Source organism: Hemiscyllium ocellatum, chromosome 14 (assembly GCF_020745735.1).
Source record: "Hemiscyllium ocellatum isolate sHemOce1 chromosome 14, sHemOce1.pat.X.cur, whole genome shotgun sequence".
NCBI lineage: Eukaryota > Metazoa > Chordata > Chondrichthyes > Orectolobiformes > Hemiscylliidae > Hemiscyllium > Hemiscyllium ocellatum.
The window spans coordinates 8914598-8937178 of record NC_083414.1 but is presented as its reverse complement, the minus strand read 5'-3'; the positions used below and the strand labels follow the sequence as shown (position 1 = coordinate 8937178).

Genomic DNA, 22581 nt, shown 5'->3' with positions numbered 1-22581 from the left:
TTTTGAAGTCTTCTCGACCCAGTGCCTTTGATCAAAGGGATGTTCTCCATTTGGAGTCGGAGGATGTCAGCAGCCCTGACTCTATTTTCATGTCCTGAAAGTAGTGGCAGGGTCAAGGCTACCAAAATATTTTGTAATTATGTGATACTACACCAGGGTAAAACCAGCAAACCTGACAGAGACCTGTTGCAACATATTTTTCAGCTCTGATCTTCAGCTGCAGTGCTCACTTTCTCCTAGAGACCTGGAATTGTATAGGTTTTAGTGACTTTATGTAACACCAGGCACTCAAGCTATCAGGCTAACTGTTCAGGATAAATTTTCCACAGTAGCAAATCCAAAGGTCTGTTTGTTACATTCATTAGGGTTTTAAAAAAAGGCTATAGGGAATGATTCAGCACAGATAGTTTATCATGTCTCGGTCAATATGTATTGATTATCTTTTTTTAAAACACAAAAAACATTAGCAATGTTTTAAATGGAACTTCAAAAACAGAAAGATAAAGCTATTTCAGTCCATTATAAGTCACCTTAACATATCTAAAAAAGTGAATAACATGCTTACGAGGTGGGGAACTAGAGGAGAACAACTGTTAAAGCCATCTCTCAATAGATCTGTTAATCTACGTTGTGAGGATGAAACTAACTAAAATGTTTTTTGTGTGTTGCTTCAATGAGCTTCTTATTGCAACTGTGTGTTTTTAATTTAGATGGTTAAGTAAAACTCTTCTAAACTAGGTTAGCCCTATTGCTCTCCTTGCCCACTGCTCTTGTCAACTCTTATTACTTCTGTAAGGATCTGTGAAAACAAGAGTGGTTTGAAGCTTAGAAATTTGGAAGAGCTCTGCACTCTTCTCAGTGCAGATGTGAATCAAGCAGATGTGCCAAACAGCAAATGTTTTTTAAAAAGTGATATCCTAAAAGCAGTATTGCACAAGGTCCTGGTCCTGGACAGGCTAGATGTGGGAACCTTGTTCCTGATATCGGGGAAGTCCAGAACTACGGGTCACAGTCTAAGAATAAGGGGTAAGCCATTCAGGACTGAGATGAGGAAGAATTTCTTCACTCAGAGTTGTGGGATTCTCTCCCACAGGAAGCTGTTAGGGCCAGTTCGCTAGATATATTCAGGATGGAGCTGGACGTGGTCCTTGCGGCTAAAGGGATCATTGGGATGGGGAGAGGGCGAGAATAGGAGACTGAAATTGTATGATCAGCTATGATCATATTGAATGGTGGCACATGCTCAAAGAGCTGAATGATATCCTCCTGCACCTACTTTTTATGTTTCTATGTGTGCTACTAGTGCCATGTGCTAGTCAGAGTAGAAACAGTAGGTTTCAGATTCCTGCAGCATTGAGACCGGTTGTGGGTGAGCAAGGACCAGTACAAGCTGGGCAGATTACACCTTGGCAGGACTGACACTGCTGTTCTAGAGGGAGTCTTGCTGGAGTGGTTGGGAAAGCTTTAAACTAAGGTGGCTAGGGGTGGGAGCCTATGCACAGAATCAGAGGAAGGGAAGTCAAAGACAAGAACAAAGGCAGACTAAGAAAAGTATTGAGCAGAGAAATCAAGGGCCTGGATCAAACAAGGTCACAGTGAAAAGTAATGGGGATGGACTATTTAATGTTAAAAAGGTAAACCTTAAAGGTTTGTGCCTTAATGCAAAGAGCATTCACATAGAATCATAGAATCCCTTCAGTGTGGAAGCAGTCCATTCGGCCGATTGAGTCCACACTGACCTTCTGAAGAGCATCTCACCCAGATCCACCTTCCCCATCCTGTCACTGTAACCCTGCATTTCCCTTGGCTAATTCACCTATCCCTGCAGATCCCTGGGCACTATGGGCAATTTAGCAAGGCCAATTCACCTGACTTGAATTGAATTAATGAATTGAATTTATTGTCATGTGTACCGAGGCACAGTGAAAAGCTTTGTCTTGCGAGCAATACAGGCAGATCACAGAGTTAAGTAGCATAGATAGTAGATAATAGGTAAACAGCAGCAAAAACAAAAACACAGGTACAGGCGAACGTTAGATTGTGAGTCCATTCAGTATTCTAACAACAATAGGGTAGAAACTGTTACAAAACCAGCTGGTGCGTGTGTTCAGGCTTCTGTACCTTCTCCTCGCTGGTAGAGGTTGTAAAAAAAACATAGCCATGGTGGGATGGATCTTTGAGAATGCTGGCGGCCTTCCCTTGACAGCGGGCCTGGTAGATGGAATCTGTAGATGGAGGTTGGCCTTTGGGATTATCTGGACCGAATTCACCACTCTCTGTAACCGTTTCTGATCTTGAATTGTGCAGTTGCCATCCCAGGTAGTGATACTTCTGGACAGAATGCTCTCAATGGCCCACCTATAAAAGTTGGCAAGGTTATTTGCCGTCATGCCAAATTTCCTCAGCTGCCTGAGGAAGAAGAGGTGTTGTTGAGCCTTTGTAACCAGTACGTCCACATGAAGAGTCCAAGAAAGCTTGTTGTGGATGACCACTCCGAGGAGCTTGGCACTCTCCACTTGTTCCACCTCTGTACTGTTAATGTGTAGGGGGGCATGAGTAACCTCCTGCCGAAAGTCAGTATTGAGTTCCTTGGTTTTGCTGGCATTGAGAGCTAGGTTGTTCTCAGTGTATCACTTTTACAGGTCTTCCACCTCCTGTCTGTAGTCTGTTTCAGCGCCATCTGATATTTGACCAACTATGGTGGTGTCAACAGTGAACTTGTAAATGACATTAGTCATGGGAGAACAGTGAGTACAGTAGGGGGCTGAGTACATACCCCTGGGGTGCTGCAATGTTGAGTGTTAGTGACAATGAAATATTGTCCCCAATCTTCACTATGGCGTGTGGGTCAGGAAACAGAGGATTCAGTAGCAGAGAATGGGGCTTAGTCCGAGTTCGACATCTTTGGACTGTGGGAGGAAAAAGGAGCATTCGGAGGAAACCCATGCAGACACTTGGAGAACACGCAAACTCCACACGGTCGCTCGAGGGTGGAATCGAGCACAGTAGCCTGATGCCATGAGGCAGCAGTGCTAACAACTGAGCCACTGTGCTACCTAAAAAAAAGGATAAATTTATCATGCAAACGGATGAAAACAGAATCTTGTAGCCGAGATTGTGGGCGGCACAGTGGTTAGCACTGCTGTCTCACAGTGCCAGAGACCTGGGTTCAATTCCCGCCTCAGGCGACTGACTGTGTGGAGTTTGCACATTCTCCCCGTGTCTGTGCGGGTTTCTTCTGGGTGCTGTGGTTTCCTCCCACAGTCCAAAAACATGCAGGGTAGGTGAATTGGCCATGCTAAATTGCCTGTAGTGTTAGGTGAATGGGTAAAATGTAGAGGAATGGGTCTGGGTGGACTTGTTGGGCTGAAGGGCCTGTTTCCACACTGTAAGTAATCTTAAAAAAAATTACAGGGACGTGGTTGCAGGTTGACCAGGAATGGGAGAAAGTGAGGACTGCAGATGCTGGAGATCAGAGCTGAAAATGTGTTGCTGGAAAAGCGCAGCAGGTCAGGCAGCATCCAAGGAGCAGGAGAATCGAGCATGCCCAAAACGTCGATTCTCCTTCTTCTTGGATGCTGCCTGACCTCCTGCGCTTTTCCAGCAACACATTTTCAGACCAGGAATGGGAGCAGAACATCGAAGGACAGACAAAAAGGAAAAGGCAATGCAATTTCATTCCTGCCTTTATTAACACAATAGTAAGTGTGGAATCTGTAGGGTTGAACTGAGAAACACTAAACATTAACAAACAACAAAAACAAAAATTGCTGGTAAAGCTAAGCAGGTCTGTTAGCATTTGTAGAGAGAAATCAGGGTTAAAATTTCCGGCAGTTTCTGTTCTTGTTTCTGGTTTACAGCATCTGCAGTTCTTTTGGTTTTAAACACTAAATATTAGTTGGGCTTCTCTGTCCCATTAGTTTTTAAAGTGTTGACCTTATGGAAGGTGCTGTTTCGGATCTCTTTCACTCACTCTCTTGTATGATTCCTGAAGGGCACCATGCTGCAAGCTATCGAAAGGTACATGAAGCAGGCAATCGTGGACAAAGTGCCCAGTGTCTCCAGCTCAGCATTGCTTTCCTCCTTGGTGAGTGCTGTTGTCTGTTGCAAAATATATCATAGTAACTTGGTGTAGGAATAATGCTGACCTGTCCTGATATGCAAGTTATTTACACAGCCTGACTTCATTTCTTATTACTTTAACTTCCTGGTAATTCATTGCTCTGATTTTGTACAGTGGCATTTTATGAAGGAATGACATTTGTCTTGTCAACTCGAAATGCTATACGTGCTGCTTTGGGAATTTTGAAATTCAATTGCAAATATCATTCGATGGATATGTTGGAAGAGGATGTCATTAATCCACTGTTTCCTTTGTATCCTGCAGCACTTGCTCAAGACCGGCTTTGATGTGGTGAAGCGCTGGGTGAACGAAGCTCAAGAGGCAGCCTCCAGTGACAACATTATGGTGCAGGTAAATCGAATAGTTGCACAGTTTAAAGTCAATGCAAACTATTCACTGATGACACTGACAAATTGAGTATTGTGTGCAGTTTTGATCACTCTCTTGTAGGAAAGACGTTGTTAAAATAGAAAGAGTGCAAAGAAGATTTACAAGGATGTTGCCAGGACTAGTAGGCATGAGTTACAGGGAGAGATTGGCCAGGATAGGGCTTTAATCCTTGGAACATAGGGGAATGTGGAGTGAGCTTGTTTATAGCCTTTTTCCCAGGGATGAGGAATTGAAAACTAGAGGGCATAAGTTTAAGGTGAGAGGAGAAAGATTTAAGAAGGAGCTGAGGGGCAACTTCTTCATGCAGAGACTGGTGCATATATGGAATGCCAGAGAAAGTGGTTGAGGAATGTAAAATAGCAATTTTTTGAAAAAAAACATTTGGGCAGGTACGTGGATGGGATGAGTTTGGAGGGTTGTGGACCAAATGCGAGCAGTGGGAACTGGCTGAGTGTGCACCATGGTCATTATGGCCTATTTCCATGCTGTGTTACTCTATGACTATAAGTTAGTGGGTATGTATGCCACCCGGTATGCTACTTAAACCCATTGCACTTGAAGACTCAAGATTGAATCTGTACTTTTCTGTTGAATTGGCTGATTGCATTGATCATAGGAGATCAGAAGCAAGGAAGTAATTTAGAAATCACCATTTAGTCTGTAGCTGGAGTATTGTGCCTAGTGCTGAGCAGCAAACGTTAGGAAGGATGTCAAGTTTTTTGAGGGGGTGCACAGGAGATCTGCTAGAATGGTATTAGAGATGAGAGAATCTGATATTATTCTACTTCGAGAAGGTCAGTGGGTGATTGAATAGTCATTTTGAAAATTAAGGATGGATTTGATAGAGTGCTGAAAAGAAATTGAAAGAACTGCAGATGCTGGAAATCTGAAACAAAAACAGAAATTGCTGGAAAAGCTCAGCAGGCCTGGCAGCACCCATGGAGAGAGGATATTGCCAGACCTCCTGTTCAGAAGGTCATTGGACCCAAAACATTAACTTTGACTTCTCTCCACAGGTGCTGCCAGACCTGCTGTGCTTTTACAGTAATTTCTGTTTTTGTATTGAGAGCGTTCTGCACCATCAGGCCTACTGCCTTTCACTTAAGATGGTAATCTATTGGATTGTCTACCTGTTCAAAAGGAATTAAACAATCCCCATTTTAACAGACATTTTGTCAGCATTCTAGACAATATTCGCTCAACAAATGCCACAATAAAGAGCTTATTAACTTTTCCATGTCAGGATACTGGTTGTAGTACTTCCTCCAAAACAGTGGGTGACTGCACTCCTTTCTTTCAGTATCATGCTCTGGGGCTACTGTACCACATCAGGAAAAACGACCGGCTTGCCGTTAACAAGATGGTGTCGAAGTTCGCACGCCAGGGCCTCAAGTCACCATTTGCCTATTGCATGATGATCCGCATCGCCAGTAAACTGTTGGAGGAGGATGACAAGTGAGAACTTTTCAGGGTCAAATGAACCATGTTCTTCTTTTGTACCATTGGAACTTGTGACAAGGTCTCCCACACTTGACTGAACTGGCAAGGATCAAGTTGGTGCCATTCATAGCTCTCCCCTCTGTCTCCCTCAGTCATATAATGAGCAAGAAGTCTGCTGCTTGCAAGAAACATCTATGAAATGGGTATAGACCATCTCAATGCATAGGAGTGCATTTACCTGACAGCACAGAAACAGGCTATATAGCCCAACTGGCCTATGAAATGGTAGATAAAGTTTAATTTGGATAAATGTGAGGTATTGTATTGGTAAACCAAACAAGGGCAGATCTATGCAATTAAATGTTGGCCCTTGGGTAGTGTTGTAGAACAGAGACCTAGGGGTTCAGGTACATAAATATTTGAAGTTTGTGTCATAGGTAGTCAGGGTGGTTAAGAAGGTGCTGAGCGAACTTACCTTCATGGCTCAAACCTTTTGTGTATAATAGTTGGGACATCATATTGAGGTTGTACAGGACATTGGTGAGACGTCTTCTGGACTGTTGTGTGCAGTTCTGCATTGCCTTGTTCAGGAATGAAATTATTAAATAAGGGAGGGTCCAGAAAAGGTTTTGCTGGGATGAAGAAAGGATGGGAATGGAGGGTTTGAGTTATAAGGAGAGGCTGGGTAGATTAAGACATTTTTCACTGGAGCATAGGAGGTTGAGGTGACCTTGGAAGTTTATAAAACCATGTGGGGTATAGATAAGGTGAATGGCAGGTGTCTTTTCCCTAGGGTGAGGGATTTCAAGAATAGGGGACATAACTTACCCCTCTCACCTTAAAGATTTGAAAAGGAAATGAGGGGCAACTTTTTTTAGTGGTTTGTATGTGGAATGAACTTCCAAAGAAAGTGGTGGATCCAGGTAGAGTAACAACGTTTAAAAGGCATTTGGATAAGTACGTGAATAAGAAATGTTTGGAGGGGTATGAGGCAAGCACAGACAGTTTAGTTTGAGATTATGGTCAGCAGGGACTAGTTGGATTAAAGGGTATGTGTCTGTGCTGTATTCTGTGTTTGCCCCACAAGCACGTTCTCCTGGTTCTTCATCACCTGAACCTATCCGGAGACGCTAGTATTACTATCCCTCTGGCAGTCCCTGTAAATCCATCAGTGCTATTTGCTTCAACTTCTCTTTGTGGTGGCATGTTCTATATTTTAACCACTCTGGATGAAGAACGCAGGTCCCAGTATGGGCTTTATAATATTTACCCTCGTTCCTATTTTGATTGAACATTTCACTCATAGATGCCACTTGAAGGCTGATATGAGAACTAGAAAAATATTTAAACAAAAAAGCTCAAATGTGTTGTTTGTATCGCCAGCAAACCTAATATTAATTGGGCTGTCCGCTGGTGCATTGAGAAATTGCTATTGGTCCTTATTCCTTGCTACTGCTGCAGATGAGATGGAATAACATTTTGAAGTTGCACCAGGGGTACCACAGGGAGGCCTAAGCTCTGCAGTTAGCCACATTTTACTTAATGTGTTACTTGTTTGTAACACATGGTCTAAAATTAAAAATATCATTGTACCATGGCTCTAACTTAATCACAAAATGCATCAAAAAAAATCAAGACTCCTAAACACCATGCTTGTTAGGAACCAGTGGAATAATCATGTTGATGCTGTAAAACATAAGTTCAGGTAGCGAAATTTCAATTCAGTAACTAAATCTGGGATTAAAAACTAGTCTGGTAGTGACCACGTAATCATTGTCAATTATCATAAAAACCTATCAGGTTTATTAATATCATTTAGAGAAAGATGCCGTGCTTACCTGATCTGGCCCACTTGACCCACTGGAGAGTCAACCACTACAATGACTTAGCAAGCCACTGCATTGTATGTTATAGCTACCAAAAGTCTGCTAAAAAGACCTACACCACATGGACTACACTGTTTCAAGAAGACCACTTACATCACCTTCCCAAGGGCAATTACGGTTGGGCAATAAATGCTGGCTTATCTTGTGAAACCCACATCCTGTAAATGAATAAAATAAACCATAGGATGGTTTACAGACTACAAGGATTGGAATAGTTTCTCTTAGATATGGCCTTTCATAGGAATAGGCTATTCAAGCTGTTGAGTCTGTTTCACCATTCATTGAGATCATGGCTGATCCATATTTAAACACGGTTTACTTGCCTTGGCTCCATATCCTTTTGTGCCCCAGTCTAGAAAAGAAAGCCCTTTGACCTTGGATTTAATGTGGTCAACTCGAGTGGAACTTCGTATTTTTTTTTGTGGAGGAATTATAATGCTTCTATTGCCTTTTGTGTGAAACTGTATCCCAACTTCCCTTCTGAATAGCCTGGCTCTGAGTTTGAGACTGTGTGCTCCTATTTTAGACTCCTCCACATGTTCTTTTTTTCATTCAACGCACACAGCCCAAAGAGGCCTCGGAGGGTTTTGTAGTCCGTTCTGGGTTAGTGCACTACAATCTGTCTCTGTGTCACTGGGAAAATCAGCCAGGCATCTTACAGCTGATTCCTGGTGAGCACAAGATCAGGCTTGGCTTTGAGCTGCTCCATATTTGGCAAAACTGCCGACACTGACTGTCATGGTTCATGCACAGATAACCCTGGTAGAGGGAAAAGGGAAAAAAAAACTGTTTAAAAAAAAATGATGATTTTAATATTTGTGGCAGTGTCAAATTGAAGTGAAGGTTACTTTCAAACTGGATTATTGACTATGATCCTCGCATAAAATGAGTCTGAGCTCTTCATTGGCGAGTAGCAATGCATTTGCAACATTCCTTGCAAAAACACTGACTGGCGCTCCAACTCCAAAGGAACCTTTGGGCTGCCATCCAAAATTTGCAGCTCTGAATTCCTCATCCATCCTGGTGCCCAAAATCCCTCAGGATGCACAGCAAGTGTCCTCCGCAATCTGTCTTCCCCATTACTCAACACTTTATCTTTGCAAAACAGAGCTAGTCAGAAGCAGACTTACTTAGTAAGAGGGGATGGCACTATGAAATCTGATAACTTTAATTTTTCTAATGTCTGAGCATGTGTGACTTAAAGCCATTTTGCCAAATTTTTGACAATGTCAATTAGAAGTGTAACCATTACACTGAAACGTTAGTGAGTTCAGTACTTAGCATGCACTCCATTTTTCTTTTGTCTTCTCCACATCAGCATTTTCCCCTGTGGGTGAAAGAACTATCCATTGTGAGAAGTGCTTGGAGTATGGATTTCTTGCTTTAATCACAAAGTTAGCACAACCCAGCAGTATATAATAGGAAGAAAACCTCAGAGTTCGCCAAAACTTCCAGAAGGTGAGGGAAGAAATGATTGGGGGGAAAACACTACAACTCATGTGTTCAAATTAATTCTTGCCTGAAGACTAATCCTGATTGAAAGAATATTGAACAGTTGACTAATAAATAGGCGACAGTTAAGTAGAACTAAGATCTGTTAGCTGAAAATGTGTTGCTTGAAAAGCACAGCAGGTCAGGCAGCATCCAAGGAGCAGGAGAATCGACGTTTCGGGCATGAGCCCTTCTTCAGGAATCCTGAAGAAGGGCTCATGCCCGAAACGTCGATTCTCCTGCTCCTTGGATGCTGCCTGACCTGCTGTGCTTTTCCAGCAACACATTTTCAGCTCTGATGTCCAGCATTTGCAGACCTCACTTTCTCCTAAGATCTGTTAGGCCTTTGCAAGCTCAGCACAGTATTCCAGCCATTTTAGCACACGTAATCATCAGCATATAGGTTAGTTTGACCAGTTAATGGTCTTGACTCAGTGATAAGGAACTTGATTTTTTTAAAAATGCTGAAGAACTGCCATTTTAATAGGTGCAACTGTATCGAATTTTGATCAAAGGCAAATATTGATATCTCAGACACTTTTGATAACTTGAGGCTTGCTGATTTTGGTAGTGTCATTTGAAACATTTAATGTTCTGTGGGTTTAGAGACGGTATTCAGAGCCATCTGCCCTTCTGCTCATGATAGTGAGTCAATAAGGAAAATTCAAAGGAATAGGGAAAAGGTTGGATATACTGCAGAGACCTGTGCTGCGACTGGAAGAAATTTTCCACATGGTTTTGCGGCCATAATTCTATTAGATTTAAAATAGTCATGGAAAAGGATACCATACTTAAAAGTTGAAGTTCTAAATTGGAGTAAGGCCAATTTTGACGGTATTAGGCAAGAACTTTCGAAAGCTGATTGGGGGCAGATGTTCGCAGGTAAAAGGACGGCTGGAAAATGGGAAGCCTTCAGAAATGAGATGAGGAGAATCCAGAGAAAGTATATTCCTGTCAGGGTGAAAGGAAAAGCTGGTGGGTATAGGGAATGCTGGATGACTAAAGAAATTGAGAGTTTGGTTAAGAAGAAGAAGGGAGCATATATCAGGTATAGACAGGATCGATCGAGTGAATCCTTACAAGAGTATAAAGGAAGTAGGAGTATACTTAAGAGGGAAATCAGGAGGGCAAAAAGGGGACATGAGATAGCTTTGGCAAATAGAATTAAGGAGAATCCAAAGGGTTTTTACAAATACATTAAGGACAAAAGGGTAACTAAGGAGAGAATAGGGCCCCTCAAAGATCAGCAAGGCGGCCTTTGTGTGGAGCCGCAGAAAATGGGGGAGATACTAAACGAGTATTTTGCATCAGTATTTACTGTGGAAAAAGATATGGAAGATATAGACTGTAGGGAAATAGATGGTGATATCTTGCAAAATGCCCATATTACAGAGGAGGAAGTGCTAAATGTCTTGAAACAGGTAAAGGTGGATAAATCCCCAGGACCTGATCAGGTGTACCAGAGAACTCTGTGAGAAGCTAGAGAAGTGATTGTTAGGCCTCTTGCTGAGATATTTGTATCATGGATAGTCACAGGTGAGGTGCTGGAAGACTGGAGGTTGGCAAACGTGGTGCCAGTGTTTAAAAAGGGTGGTAAGGACAAGCCAGGGAACTATTGACCATTGAGCCTGACGCCGGTGGTGGGCAAGTTGTAGAGGGCGTCCTGAGGGACAGGATGTACATGTATTTGGAAAGGCAAGGACTAATTAGGGATAGTCAACATCACTTTGTGCGTGGGAAATCATGTCTCACTAACTTGATTGAGCTTTTTGAAGAAGTAACATAGAGGATTGATGAAGGCAGAGCAGTAGATGTGATCTTCAGTAAGGCATTTGACAAGGTTCCCCATGGAAGACTGATTAGCAAGGTTAGATCTCGTGGAATACAGGGCGAACAAGCCACTTGGACACAGAACTGGCTCAAAGGTAGAAGACAGAGGGTGATGGTGGAGGGTTGTTTTCAGACTGGAGATCTGTGACCAGTGGAGTGCCACAAGGATCAGTACTGGGTCACTACTTTTCGTCATTTATATAAATGATTTGGATGCGAGCGTAAGAAGTATAGTTAGTCAGTTTGCAGATGACACCAAAATTGGAGGTGTAGTGGACAGCGAAGTGGGTTACCTCAGATTACAACAGGAACTTGACCAGATCGGCCAATGAGCTGAGAAGTGGCAGATGGAGTTTAATTCAGATAAATGCGAGGTGCTGCATTTTTGGGAAAGCAAATCTTAGCAGGACTTATACAATTAATGGTAAGGTCCTAGGGAGTGTTGCTGAACAAAGAGACCTTGGAGTGCAGGTTCATAGCTCCTTGAAAGTAGAGTCGCAGGTAGATAGAATAGTGAAGAAGGCGTTTGGTATGCTTTCCTTAATTTGTCAGATTATGGAGTACAGGTGTTGAGAGGTCATGTTGCAGCTGTGCAGGACATTGGTTAGGCCACTGTTGGAATATTGCATGCAATTCTGGTCTCCTTCCTATCGGAAAGATGTTGTGAAACTTGAAAGGGTTCAGAAAAGATTTACAAGGATGTTGCCAGGGTTGGAGGATTTGAGCTACAGGGAGAGGCTGAACAGGTTGGGGCTGTTTTCCCTGGAGCGTCGCAGGCTGAGGGGTGACCTTATAGAGGTTTACAAAATTATGAGGGGCATGGATAGGGTAAATAGGCAAAGTCTTTTCTCTGGGGTGGGGAAGTCCAGAACTATAGGGCATAGGTTTAGGGTGAGAGGGGAAAGATATAAAAGAGATCTAAGGGGCAACTTTTTCACACAGAGGGTGATACAGGTATGGAATGAGCTGCCAGAGGAAGTGGTGGAGGCTGGTACAATTGCAACATTTAAGAGGCATTTGGATGGGTATATGAATAAGAAGGGTTTGGAGGGATATGGGCCGGGTGCTGGCAGATGGGACTAGATTCGGTTGTGATATCTGGTCGGCATGGACGGGTTGGACTGGAGGGTCTGTTTCCGTGCTGTACAACTCTGTGACTCTGAGATTTGCCAGTGCTATTGGAAAATATGGAAGAGCTGCTTTGTAGAGGACTGACTACTATGACAGAGAGAATACGATGTGGTATGTCTGCACCAGACACACACTGGCATGCTGTTGAGTAGCCACCCATTCAGTGTGCAGGTCCCATCAAGAGTGCAATATTCTGTAACTGAGTACAAATGTCTACGATTAGATGAGTGTTTAGAGCAGGCATTTGCATCCCACATAGTGTTCTTTTCCAAAGAAATAGGTTCAAATTCTGACAACCTGTCCTGATATTTAGGAATTCTGGGTATCATTGTGTTATTTATGCGGATTGCCTTTGGTGAGAAAACACGAGTAGGAGTAAGTTGAGGCAGCCCCCACTCCTGGAGTAAATGCTGCACGTGGTACTGCTATATTTTCCTTTTAAAGGTTTATTTTAACTTTTTATGTGCTCTGCCGAAGTGCAACCCTTTTTCAATTCTGGAATCCAAGTTTGCCTTTTTAAATTCCTGGACTTCCAAGCGAAGGGTTTGTTGATCAACAGGGTGTTAATAGATTGTTTTGTTGTTCTCTCAGCCGTGACAGTCCTCTATTTGACTTCATTGAGAACTGCATGAGGAACAAGCATGAGATGGTAGTCTATGAAGCAGCCTCTGCCATTGTCAACCTGCCAAACTGTACAGCTAAAGAACTAGCTCCTGCTGTCTCTGGTAAGTGTGTGAAAGCAAAGAAAAATAGTTTGAATAAATATTGTAAAGGTGAAAAGGCTTAGAGAATAACTTCTGTTCTGGCTCAATGATTGAAATGTTGACCCCCTTAGTAAAGCTGAGAGGTTCACAAGGAGGCCTCCCAATTGTTCACCCTCGCAAAAGGGACCTGAGAAAATTGACCAAGCATTCTGCTTCCTCCAGTGTGCTTGTATAGCTTGTGCTTCGCTTTCTCGATTTCAGTAAGAATTTATGTTTTAATGTGGTAAAAAGTCTTGATAGGTTCCAACTATCAGAAAAAGAATTTAGTGAACTTGTTCGGATGGGTAACCAAAAGCTCAATCAAGGAGCCTTTAAGGAAAAAGGGAAGTGCAGAGGTTTAAGGGAATGATTTGGAGATGCCGGTGTTTGACTGGGGTGTACAAAGTTAAAAATCACACAACACCAGGTTATAGTCCAACACGTTAAGGGAAGGAATTCTAGCATCTCTGGCTTGGGGAGCTAAAGGCAAGGCTGCTAATGGTCGGACTAAGGTGATGAAGGATGGACAAAATGTCAGAAGTTTGAAGAATATAGGCTAGGATATCTGTGAGCTAACAGTGTGACAGAGGATAGTAGCCCATTGCCTGGAGAACTGTAGGCAAATTCTACATTTTACTATGCAAGCTATTCCGTATTGCTCTGTTTTTATTACTTTGCTTTTGCCAGAATTCCTCGGTTGCCTTACGAACATTGGATCATATTATCATCACAAAACCCTACACAAACAGTGTCTGTATTAGGTTTGCGTTAAGTTTAACAAATTCCTGATGACCATATGGCAGTGAGATGCAATAATTTTTTGCTTTTTATGTGGCCTTTCATTCTGAACTTTTTTGCTCCCTGCAGTGCTACAGTTGTTCTGTAGTTCGCCTAAGGCAGCCCTGCGATATGCAGCAGTGAGGACACTCAATAAGGTAAGAGGAGATTTGAAGGGTGATATTTGCACGTTAGCACAAAGGTTTTCTTTATGCTGAGTGGTTGATGCCAGTGATGGAGACCTATAGTTATGGAGACATGCTGAAGCAAAGGAGATTTTAAAACAAAACTTTCATTTAAATTGCGCAAAGATTTAATTTGATGATTTTCTGGGATTGGAATTCAGTGATGCGGTGCCTGATAAATAAAACATGGGAAAAAGTTTGTGCTCTATGGGATGTTGGGGCACATAATACTTTCCCACTGAGTAACTTGAGGCAGAGATCGTTGCATCTTTATAATGGAAAAGCAGATAAACAATAAAATGCAGAGAATGACGATGGAAATGAGATTAGTTATCGATTGCTGTCACAAACTGGTGGTCATTGACTTTCTGAACTGTAACCATCCCACAGTAGTTACCGCTATCATAGCTAATGATTAGTGTTATAAAACAGTTTTCTGAAGTTATTAATTCTATGCTTTTCTGCAAGCTGTTGTGCATTTTTGTAACACATTTCCCTAACTGTAAGTCATTTTAAAAAGTTTTCAGCTAATGAAGCACTGTGAAGCTGTGGTAAAAATCGCAGCCTTCAAATTGTGCACAGCAAACTCTCAGTTAAACAAGCTATGAGATAATCTATTGTGTTGGTGTTGATTGAGGGGATTTACCGAAAGCCTTTGATAAGGTGCCACACAGGAGGCTGCTAAATAAGACCAGTACCCCTGGTGTTAGAGTCAAGGTACTTGCATAGATAGAGGTTTGACTGCCTGGCAGAAAGCAGAGACGGTCTTTTTCAGAATGACAGCCAGTGACTATAGTGGAGTTCAGCAGGGTCTGTATTGGAATCACAACTAATCACATTATCCATTAATAATCTTGGCGAAGGAACTGAGGGTATCGTTGCTAAGTTTTCAGATAATACAAATGGTTGCATTGAGGAGGCTGGGATATTGCAGAAGGACTTGGACAGATTAAGAGAGTGGGCAAAGGAGTGGCAGATGTAATATAATGTGGGCAAGTGTGATGTTATGCACTTTGATAGGAAGATTAGAGGCATTTCTAAATGGACATGATTTGGAGATGCTAGTGTTGGACTGGGGTATACAAAATTAAAGATCACACAACATCAGGTTATAGTCCAACAGGTTTAGTTGGAAGCACAGTAGCTTTCGGAGCATTTCTATTTCATCAGGTGATAGGAGCGACGTTCCGAAAGCTAGTGTGCTTCCAATTAAACCTGTTGGACTATAACCTGGTGTTGTGTGATTTTTAACTTTCTAAATGGGGAAAGGCTTCAGAAATCTGAAACACAAAGGGACTTGGGTGTTGTGGTTCAGGATTCTCTATCGGTTAACATGCAGGCTCAGTTGGTAGTTAGAAAGGCAAATGCATTGTTAGCATTTATTTCAAGAGGGCTAGAATCCATGAGCAGAGATGTACTGCTGAGGCTGTATAAGGTCCGGACAAACCTTATTTGGAATATTGTAATCAGTTTTGGGCCCTGTATCTAGGGAAGGATGTGGTAACATTGGAGGGGTTCCAGAGGAGGTTTACAAGAATGATCCTGGCCATGAAAGGATTGTCAAAGAGGACTTTGCATCTGTATTCAATGGCATTTAGAAGGATGAGTGGGGATCTGATTGAAACTTACAGAATAGTGAGAGGCCTGAATAAAGTGGACGTGGAGATATCTGCACTAGTAGGAGAGGCTAGGACCATAGGGCACTGCCTCAGAGTGAAGGGACGATCTTTTAGAACTGAGGGGAGGAGAAATTTCTTCAGCCAGAGGGTAATGTATCTGTGGTATTCATTGCTGCAGAAGACTGGAGGCCAAGTTATTGAGTGTATTTAAGACAGACAAAGTTGGTCCTTGATTAGTAAGGGGATGAAGGGTTATGGGAGAAGGCAGAAGAATGGGATTGAGAAACATAACAGCCATGATGGAATGGTAAAACAGACTAGATAGACAAAACTGTCTAATTATGCCTTACGGTCTTATCTCATGTAAATTTATTTTTTCCATGAGTTAATAATCTGTTGCTATCAGCGTATTAATTTCAAGGTATTATGTTTAAGTCTCATCTTGCATAAGTGTTTAATGTTTTATGCAACAGAGGTGGCTCCCTTACTTAACAATTGCCTTTAGAATCACAGAATCATACAGCACAGGAGAAGGACATTTGGCCCAATGTGCCTGTGACAGCAGTTTGCAAAAGCTAATTATTTAGTCCCATTTCCCTACTCTTCCTCTTGACATTTGTTCTTTTTTATTCACTCGTGGGACATGAGCATCGCTGTCTGGCCAGCATTTATTGCCAGTCCCTAGTTGCCTTTGAACTGACCGGCTTGCTAGGCCATTTAAGAAGGCAATTGAAAGTCAACCACATTGTTATGGGTCTGGAGTCATATGTAGGCCAGACCAGTGAAAGATGACAGTTTCCTTCCCTGAAGGACATTAGTGAACCAGATGGATTTTTCCGACAATCGACAGTGATTTCGTGGTCATCAGCAAATTCGTGATTCCAGGTTGTGATTGAATTCAAATTCTACCATCTGTCCTGGCAGGATTCAAACCCAGGTCCCTTGAACATTAGCTGAGTTTCTGGATTAATAGTCTAGCGATAATACCACTAGGTCATTCCCTCCCCAGTGATGGTCGAATTGAGTTTGTTTTATTTTGTTGGAATTTTTCAACGTGCGTTCAGTGTCAGTGGCATTTATCTGGGGAGGAGGTCAGTGCAGTTGAGTTTTTGGTTTGAAGTTGCTGTTCTGCTTGTTTTCCAGGTGGCGATGAAGCATCCGTCAGCCGTGACTGCGTGCAACCTGGATCTGGAAAACCTGGTGACCGACTCGAACCGCAGCATTGCCACACTCGCCATCACCACGCTGCTGAAAACAGGCAGTGAGAGTAGCATTGACCGTCTCATGAAGCAGATCTCCTCTTTTATGTCAGAAATCTCAGATGAGTTCAAGGTAATCATTTCCACCTCCCTATTCACAGATGGCACTCAGTAATCTTGTGCATTTGTACCCATTTCCAGAATTTTTGATAATTCCCAGGCATCCTTACTAGATTTATATTCTTTATTATTAAAGAAAGGGATGTTCTTGTTTGATAAAGAATTGACAGCACAGGAGTTGGCTCCAGCTATGTAGTTAGCACTGCTGCCTTATAGCGCCAGGGAGTCAGGTTCAATTCCACCTTCAGGCGACCGTGGAGTTTGCACGTTCTCCCTGCATCTGTGTGGATTTTGTCCAGTGCTCTGGTTTCCTCGCACAGTGCAGAGATGTGTAGGTTAGGTGGATTGGCCACACTGAATTGCCCAATGTGTCCAACCATGTGCGGGCTAGGTGGGTTGGCCATGGTAAATGCAGAGTTACAGTGATAAGGTAGGGGGGTGGGTCTGGAAGGGGTTCTCTTCGGAGGTCAATGTGGCATCCATGGGTCGAATGGCTTGCTTCATCACTGTAGGGTTTCTTTGTCAGTGTTTATGCTTCAGATGAAGTCAACTTATTCCCTATTGAATCTTGTCCTATCACCATATCCTTCTGTTATTTTCTCTATGTGCATATCAAGTTGCGTCATATATTTCTAACATACCTATTTCAATTAACCTATATATTATATAGTAATATTTTTCACCCTCCATTTTGTTCATGATCTGTTGCCAATGTTCCACATCATTGGGTTCCAGCAATGTGAAAAAGATGGTTCCCCTCTTTGGACAGATCTAGAGCAAAGGGTAATTAAAAATAAAGTGTTGCCTATTTAATATAGAGTTAAGGAAGGATGTCTTTCTCATAGAGAGTCGTGAGTCTTTGAATACTTTTCCTCATTGTGTTGGAGCCATGGCCGTTGGATAATTTGAAGAAAGAGGTGGACAGATTCTCAATAAGCAAGGAGTGAAACGTTGTCAGGAGCAGTCAGGGATGTGGAGTAATCAGGTCAGGCAGGATCTTACTGGGTGGTAAAGCAGTATCTAAGACCTTAACTTCTACTTCTAATTCATGTGTATGTCATCCACTTAAGAGACCTCGTATATCCACTGAGACTGTGGATATTATACATGTGCACACGCTGTCTTTCCAGCAGAAACCACTTGTCAGAGGGCAGGAACAACTCAAGATGATTATTCCTCCCTAACCAGGGGCCCTCAAAATCAATTAAACTGTGACCTGATTGCAACCAGCACATTTGGTGTAGAACTGAATACAGACTCTGTGCCTCGTTATACATTTTGTGGTACATTTAGTTACCAGGCCACTGGGGGAATAGATTGTGCTTGATCTCAGAAACAAACAGCAGTCTAGGACTTGGAAGAATCCAGCACTGCAGGGCTGGGACCTAAAGGCAGGAGGGGGAGTGGAAATTCAGCGATGCAGGGCTGGGACCTAAAGGCAGGAGGGGGAGTGGAAATTCAGCGATGCAGGGCTGGGACCTAAAGGCAGGAGGTGAGTGGAAATTCAGCGATGCAGGGCTGGGACCTAAAGGCAGGGGGGGGAGTGGAAATTCAGCACTGCAGGGCTTGGACCTAAAGGCAGGAGGAGAGTGGAAATTCAGCGATGCAGGGCTGGGACCTAAAGGCAGGGGGGAGTGGAAATTCAGCACTGCAGGGCTTGGACCTAAAGGCAGGGGGGGGAGTGGAAATTCAGCACTGCAGGGCTGGGACCTAAAGGCAGGGGGGGAGTGGAAATTCAGCACTGCAGGGCTGGGACCTAAAGGCAGGGGGGGAGTGGACATTCAGCGATGCAGGGCTGGGACCTAAAGGCAGGAGGAGAGTGGAAATTCAGCACTGCAGGGCTTGGACCTAAAGGCAGGGGGGGGAGTGGAAATTCAGCACTGCAGGGCTGGGACCTAAAGGCAGGGGGGGAGTGGAAATTCAGCACTGCAGGGCTGGGACCTAAAGGCAGGGGGGGAGTGGACATTCAGCGATGCAGGGCTGGGACCTAAAGGCAGGGGGGGAGTGGAAATTCAGCACTGCAGGGCTGGGACCTAAAGGCAGGGGGGGAGTGGAAATTCAGCGATGCAGGGCTGGGACCTAAAGGCAGGAGGAGAGTGGAAATCCAGCGGCTCTGGAAAGGATGCAGAAATGGGATTGACAAGATCAGCTTAGATAGAAGTTTAAGTAAAAAATGAGGTCTGCAGATGCTGGAGATCACAGCTGCAAATGTGTTGCTGGTCAAAGCACAGCAGGCCAGGCAGCATCTCAGGAATAGAGAATTCGACGTCCTGATGAAGGGCTTATGCTCGAAACGTCGAATTCTCTATTCCTGAGATGCTGCCTGGCCTGCTGTGCTTTGACCAGCAACACATTTGCAGCTTAGATAGAAGTTTTCTGACTTGGGAGTGGACGTGCTCTATGCTGAGTGACAGCTGACCGTGTGAGGCACATCACTCGTTATTCTGGCAATTCCTCCATGATCTTGAAGATATTAGGTTTGATTCTTGCCCTCATCTCTGGTGCTTGAGAGTCATTTTGACCTGCAGATCTGCGGCATCCCTTCTCAGCTCGCATCCTGTGTCTAGCCCGAGCCGCTTTTGTATTTTTGATTTGGCTTGCTTTTAAGCGCTTTGTTTCTGATTTAAAGACAAAAACCATGTTTGGAAAGAATACTCCTCTGGCTTGCTCTTTGATGTTCTTCCAATGATCTTGTGTTTAGGTGGTGGTGGTGCAGGCCATCAGTACTCTGTGCCAGAAGTTTCCGCGAAAGCACTCTGTGATGATGAACTTCCTGTTCACTATGCTGCGGGAAGAGGTGTGTTAATTTAAGATTGAATACTTAAAAATTACTGCTTCCTTTGTAAATAAAGGGTATGTTTTACAATTACTTTTGTTTATCTCCTGGATCATTAAGAGCAGAGTTTACAGCTGCCCTCCAATGGGGAGGATTCGGTTGGCTCAATGGGCTGGATGGTTTGTGTGCTGCAGAGTGACACCAAGAGTGCAGGTTCGATTCCTGCACTGGCTGAGGTTACTATGAAGGTCCTTCCTTCTCAACCTCATCCCTTGCTTGAGGTGTGATGACTTTCAGGTTAACCTCACCACTAATCATCTTTCTCTGTCTAATGAGAGAACAGTCCTATGATCCTCTGGGACTATAGCAACTTGACGGTAATTGCTCAGGAACTTTGCAGAAATTTAAAGTAGAGAAGGAGAACTATTATGCCTGTATTGTTTTTTGAAAAACCTATCCAATTAAACCCACTTTCTCCCCACAGACCTGCAATTTTTTCTTTTTAGTTTCAAGCACATATTCAATTCCCTTTTGCAATTTACTATTGTATCTGCAGTCACTGCTTCAAACAATGCCTTCCAGAACCCTGTAACTCACTGCATTTTAAAACAAAAAGAAAATCTCCTTCCCTTCGCAAACCAGTTCTCCTAACAATTATTCTGAACTGATGTCCTCTGGTTACCGATCTTCTGGTCTGTGCAAATAGTTTTCTCAATCAGTTCTATCAAAATCCCCTTTTAAACTGAACCCCACTGTTCAATTTTTTTTTTCTTATCCTTACCTACTGTAAGGTTAATGTGAGATTTAATAGAGGTGTTCAGAATTATGACGATTACAACGCCAATGGGGTAAAAATCACCTTGTGAGGTGGTTAACCCACAGTCTTGTTCACATTACATGGTATTCTGGTCTCTGCTATTGTAACAGAAATTTGATAAAGAGCTTGATAAATCCTGTTAACCTAATATCCCACAACCACAATATTATTTGGCCTAAAAATACAGAAGAAAATAGTGTGCATCTTGTTGAGTGTATTAGGAACGTTATTCAAACGTATAGTTTGCTGCTTTGTAAATTATGGAGTCTAGTTAGTCACACAGCACCAAAGAGGCCCTTCATCTCGTTGAGTCTGTCCCCACTTATATACACTAAGTTGTTGTATATGGTTATGTCCAAAGCAGGTTCCTTCAGTACAGCAACAGAAAGTGTAATTTTTGTTTTAACTATGTGTTAGGATGTTTTCCCAACAGCTGATCAGTTCCCCTGTTAATCCAATTATTGAGTTACATGATTGGAAGATCCCATTTTCCCACATTACCATGCTCCTGTTGCAGTGAATAAAGCAGAGCAGGTGAAAATAAGACATCAGAGACACTCTTTTTCAACTCTGGTTCATTACACCATTTTGAATGTTTATCCATATATGTTCATGGGGCGTTCAGATAAGTGGCGTACAATATTAAATCTCTGCCTTCCAGGGGTGGGCCTTTCCAAATTAGTTAATCAGCAACCAGCAGATGGTGGGACTGTCGTTTAATTCTTCAGCAGTGAGGAATCCAAAGTTAGTTCATGTTCTGAATTCTGACATTTCCTTCAGGGTGGATTTGAGTACAAGCGTGCCATTGTGGAGTGCATCATCTGTATTATTGAGGACAACCCAGAGAGCAAGGAAACTGGGCTGGCTCACCTCTGCGAGTTCATTGAGGACTGTGAGTTTACAGTCCTAGCCACCCGCATCCTTCACCTGCTCGGGAGGGAAGGAGCCAGGACCCCCAACCCTTCAAAGTACATTCGCTTCATCTATAATCGGGTCATCCTGGAGAACGAAGAGGTCCGAGCAGGTGAGTTGCACTTTGTGTCTGCTTATAAAAGATATTTCGTTTTCAAAAAAAGTATGAGCCAAAGAATGCTCAGAAGGTGGTGATCACAGAGGAAGAAAGAAAGAAAGAATATAATATTACCTACCTGTTTGTATTTCTTTTTATTAATTCATGGGATGAGTTTATCGCAGGCTGGACCAGCATTTATTGACCATCCCTAGCTGCCCAGAGGGTAGTTAAGAGTCAGCCATATTGCTGTGTAGGCCAGACCGGGTAAGGCTGGCAGTTTCCTTCCCTGAAGTGGCATTAGTGAACCAGAGGGTTTTTCTGACAATTGAAAATGGTTTCATGGTCATTGTTTAATCCTTAATTCAAGGTTTGTATTGAATTCAGATTTCACCATCTCCCATGGTGGGATTCGAACCCAGGTCCCCAGAACATTATCTCTGTCTATGGATTAACAGTCCAGTGATACTACTACTGGGCCATTGCCTCCCTATATATACTTTAAAGAAGGTCAAATTGAATGGTGGAACTAGCCAACCTGTCTTCTCCTGGATTTTTTTCTTGAGGCAAGGAGCAGGTGTGGGAGTTCCCGTGAAGCAAATCACAATGGTACAATACAAGGGCAATTGTACTGGCTCAAATGTTAAAGCTGGAGTACTGAATTTTACCTTCACTGTACCTGTCGACTTCAAGTGTGTGGTTTGAAAGCACCTTGCTGGATTGCAAACCCAAGTAAAGGAACTGTATTTCTCTCTTTCTAACATTTTTGCAGCTGCTGTGAGTGCCTTGGCAAAGTTTGGAGCCCAAAATGAAGAGATGTATCCCAGTGTAAGCGTGCTGTTGAAGAGGTAAGAGCACATTACAGCTACATGTTATTACCAAAGTCGAGTGAATATAGTGACACAGTGAGCAGTGGCTCTAATTGAATGTTGGAACTGGTTGGAAGGGCTGAACGATCTACTATCTGTTTCCCAATGTCAGGTGTACTGTCCTGTTCATCCTCCCAACACAATTTATTTATTCTGCGTAAGTATAGTGTCAGAGA

At 42.9% G+C, this 22581-nt stretch overlaps 1 protein-coding gene across 2 annotated transcripts in view; it reads left to right on the top strand.

Annotated features, from left to right (window-relative positions):
- LOC132822234 (coatomer subunit gamma-1) overlaps positions 1-22581 on the top strand; it is a 73916-nt gene that overhangs the window by 26824 nt on the left and 24511 nt on the right. For both annotated transcript variants that reach the window (XM_060835347.1, XM_060835346.1), the window contains exons 7-15: positions 3995-4087; positions 4388-4474; positions 5814-5968; positions 12883-13016; positions 13902-13969; positions 16759-16947; positions 19636-19731; positions 21308-21551; positions 22309-22384. In XM_060835347.1, the coding sequence (XP_060691330.1) occupies positions 3995-4087; positions 4388-4474; positions 5814-5968; positions 12883-13016; positions 13902-13969; positions 16759-16947; positions 19636-19731; positions 21308-21551; positions 22309-22384 (1142 nt within the window). The remainder of the gene's footprint in view (positions 1-3994; positions 4088-4387; positions 4475-5813; positions 5969-12882; positions 13017-13901; positions 13970-16758; positions 16948-19635; positions 19732-21307; positions 21552-22308; positions 22385-22581) is intronic.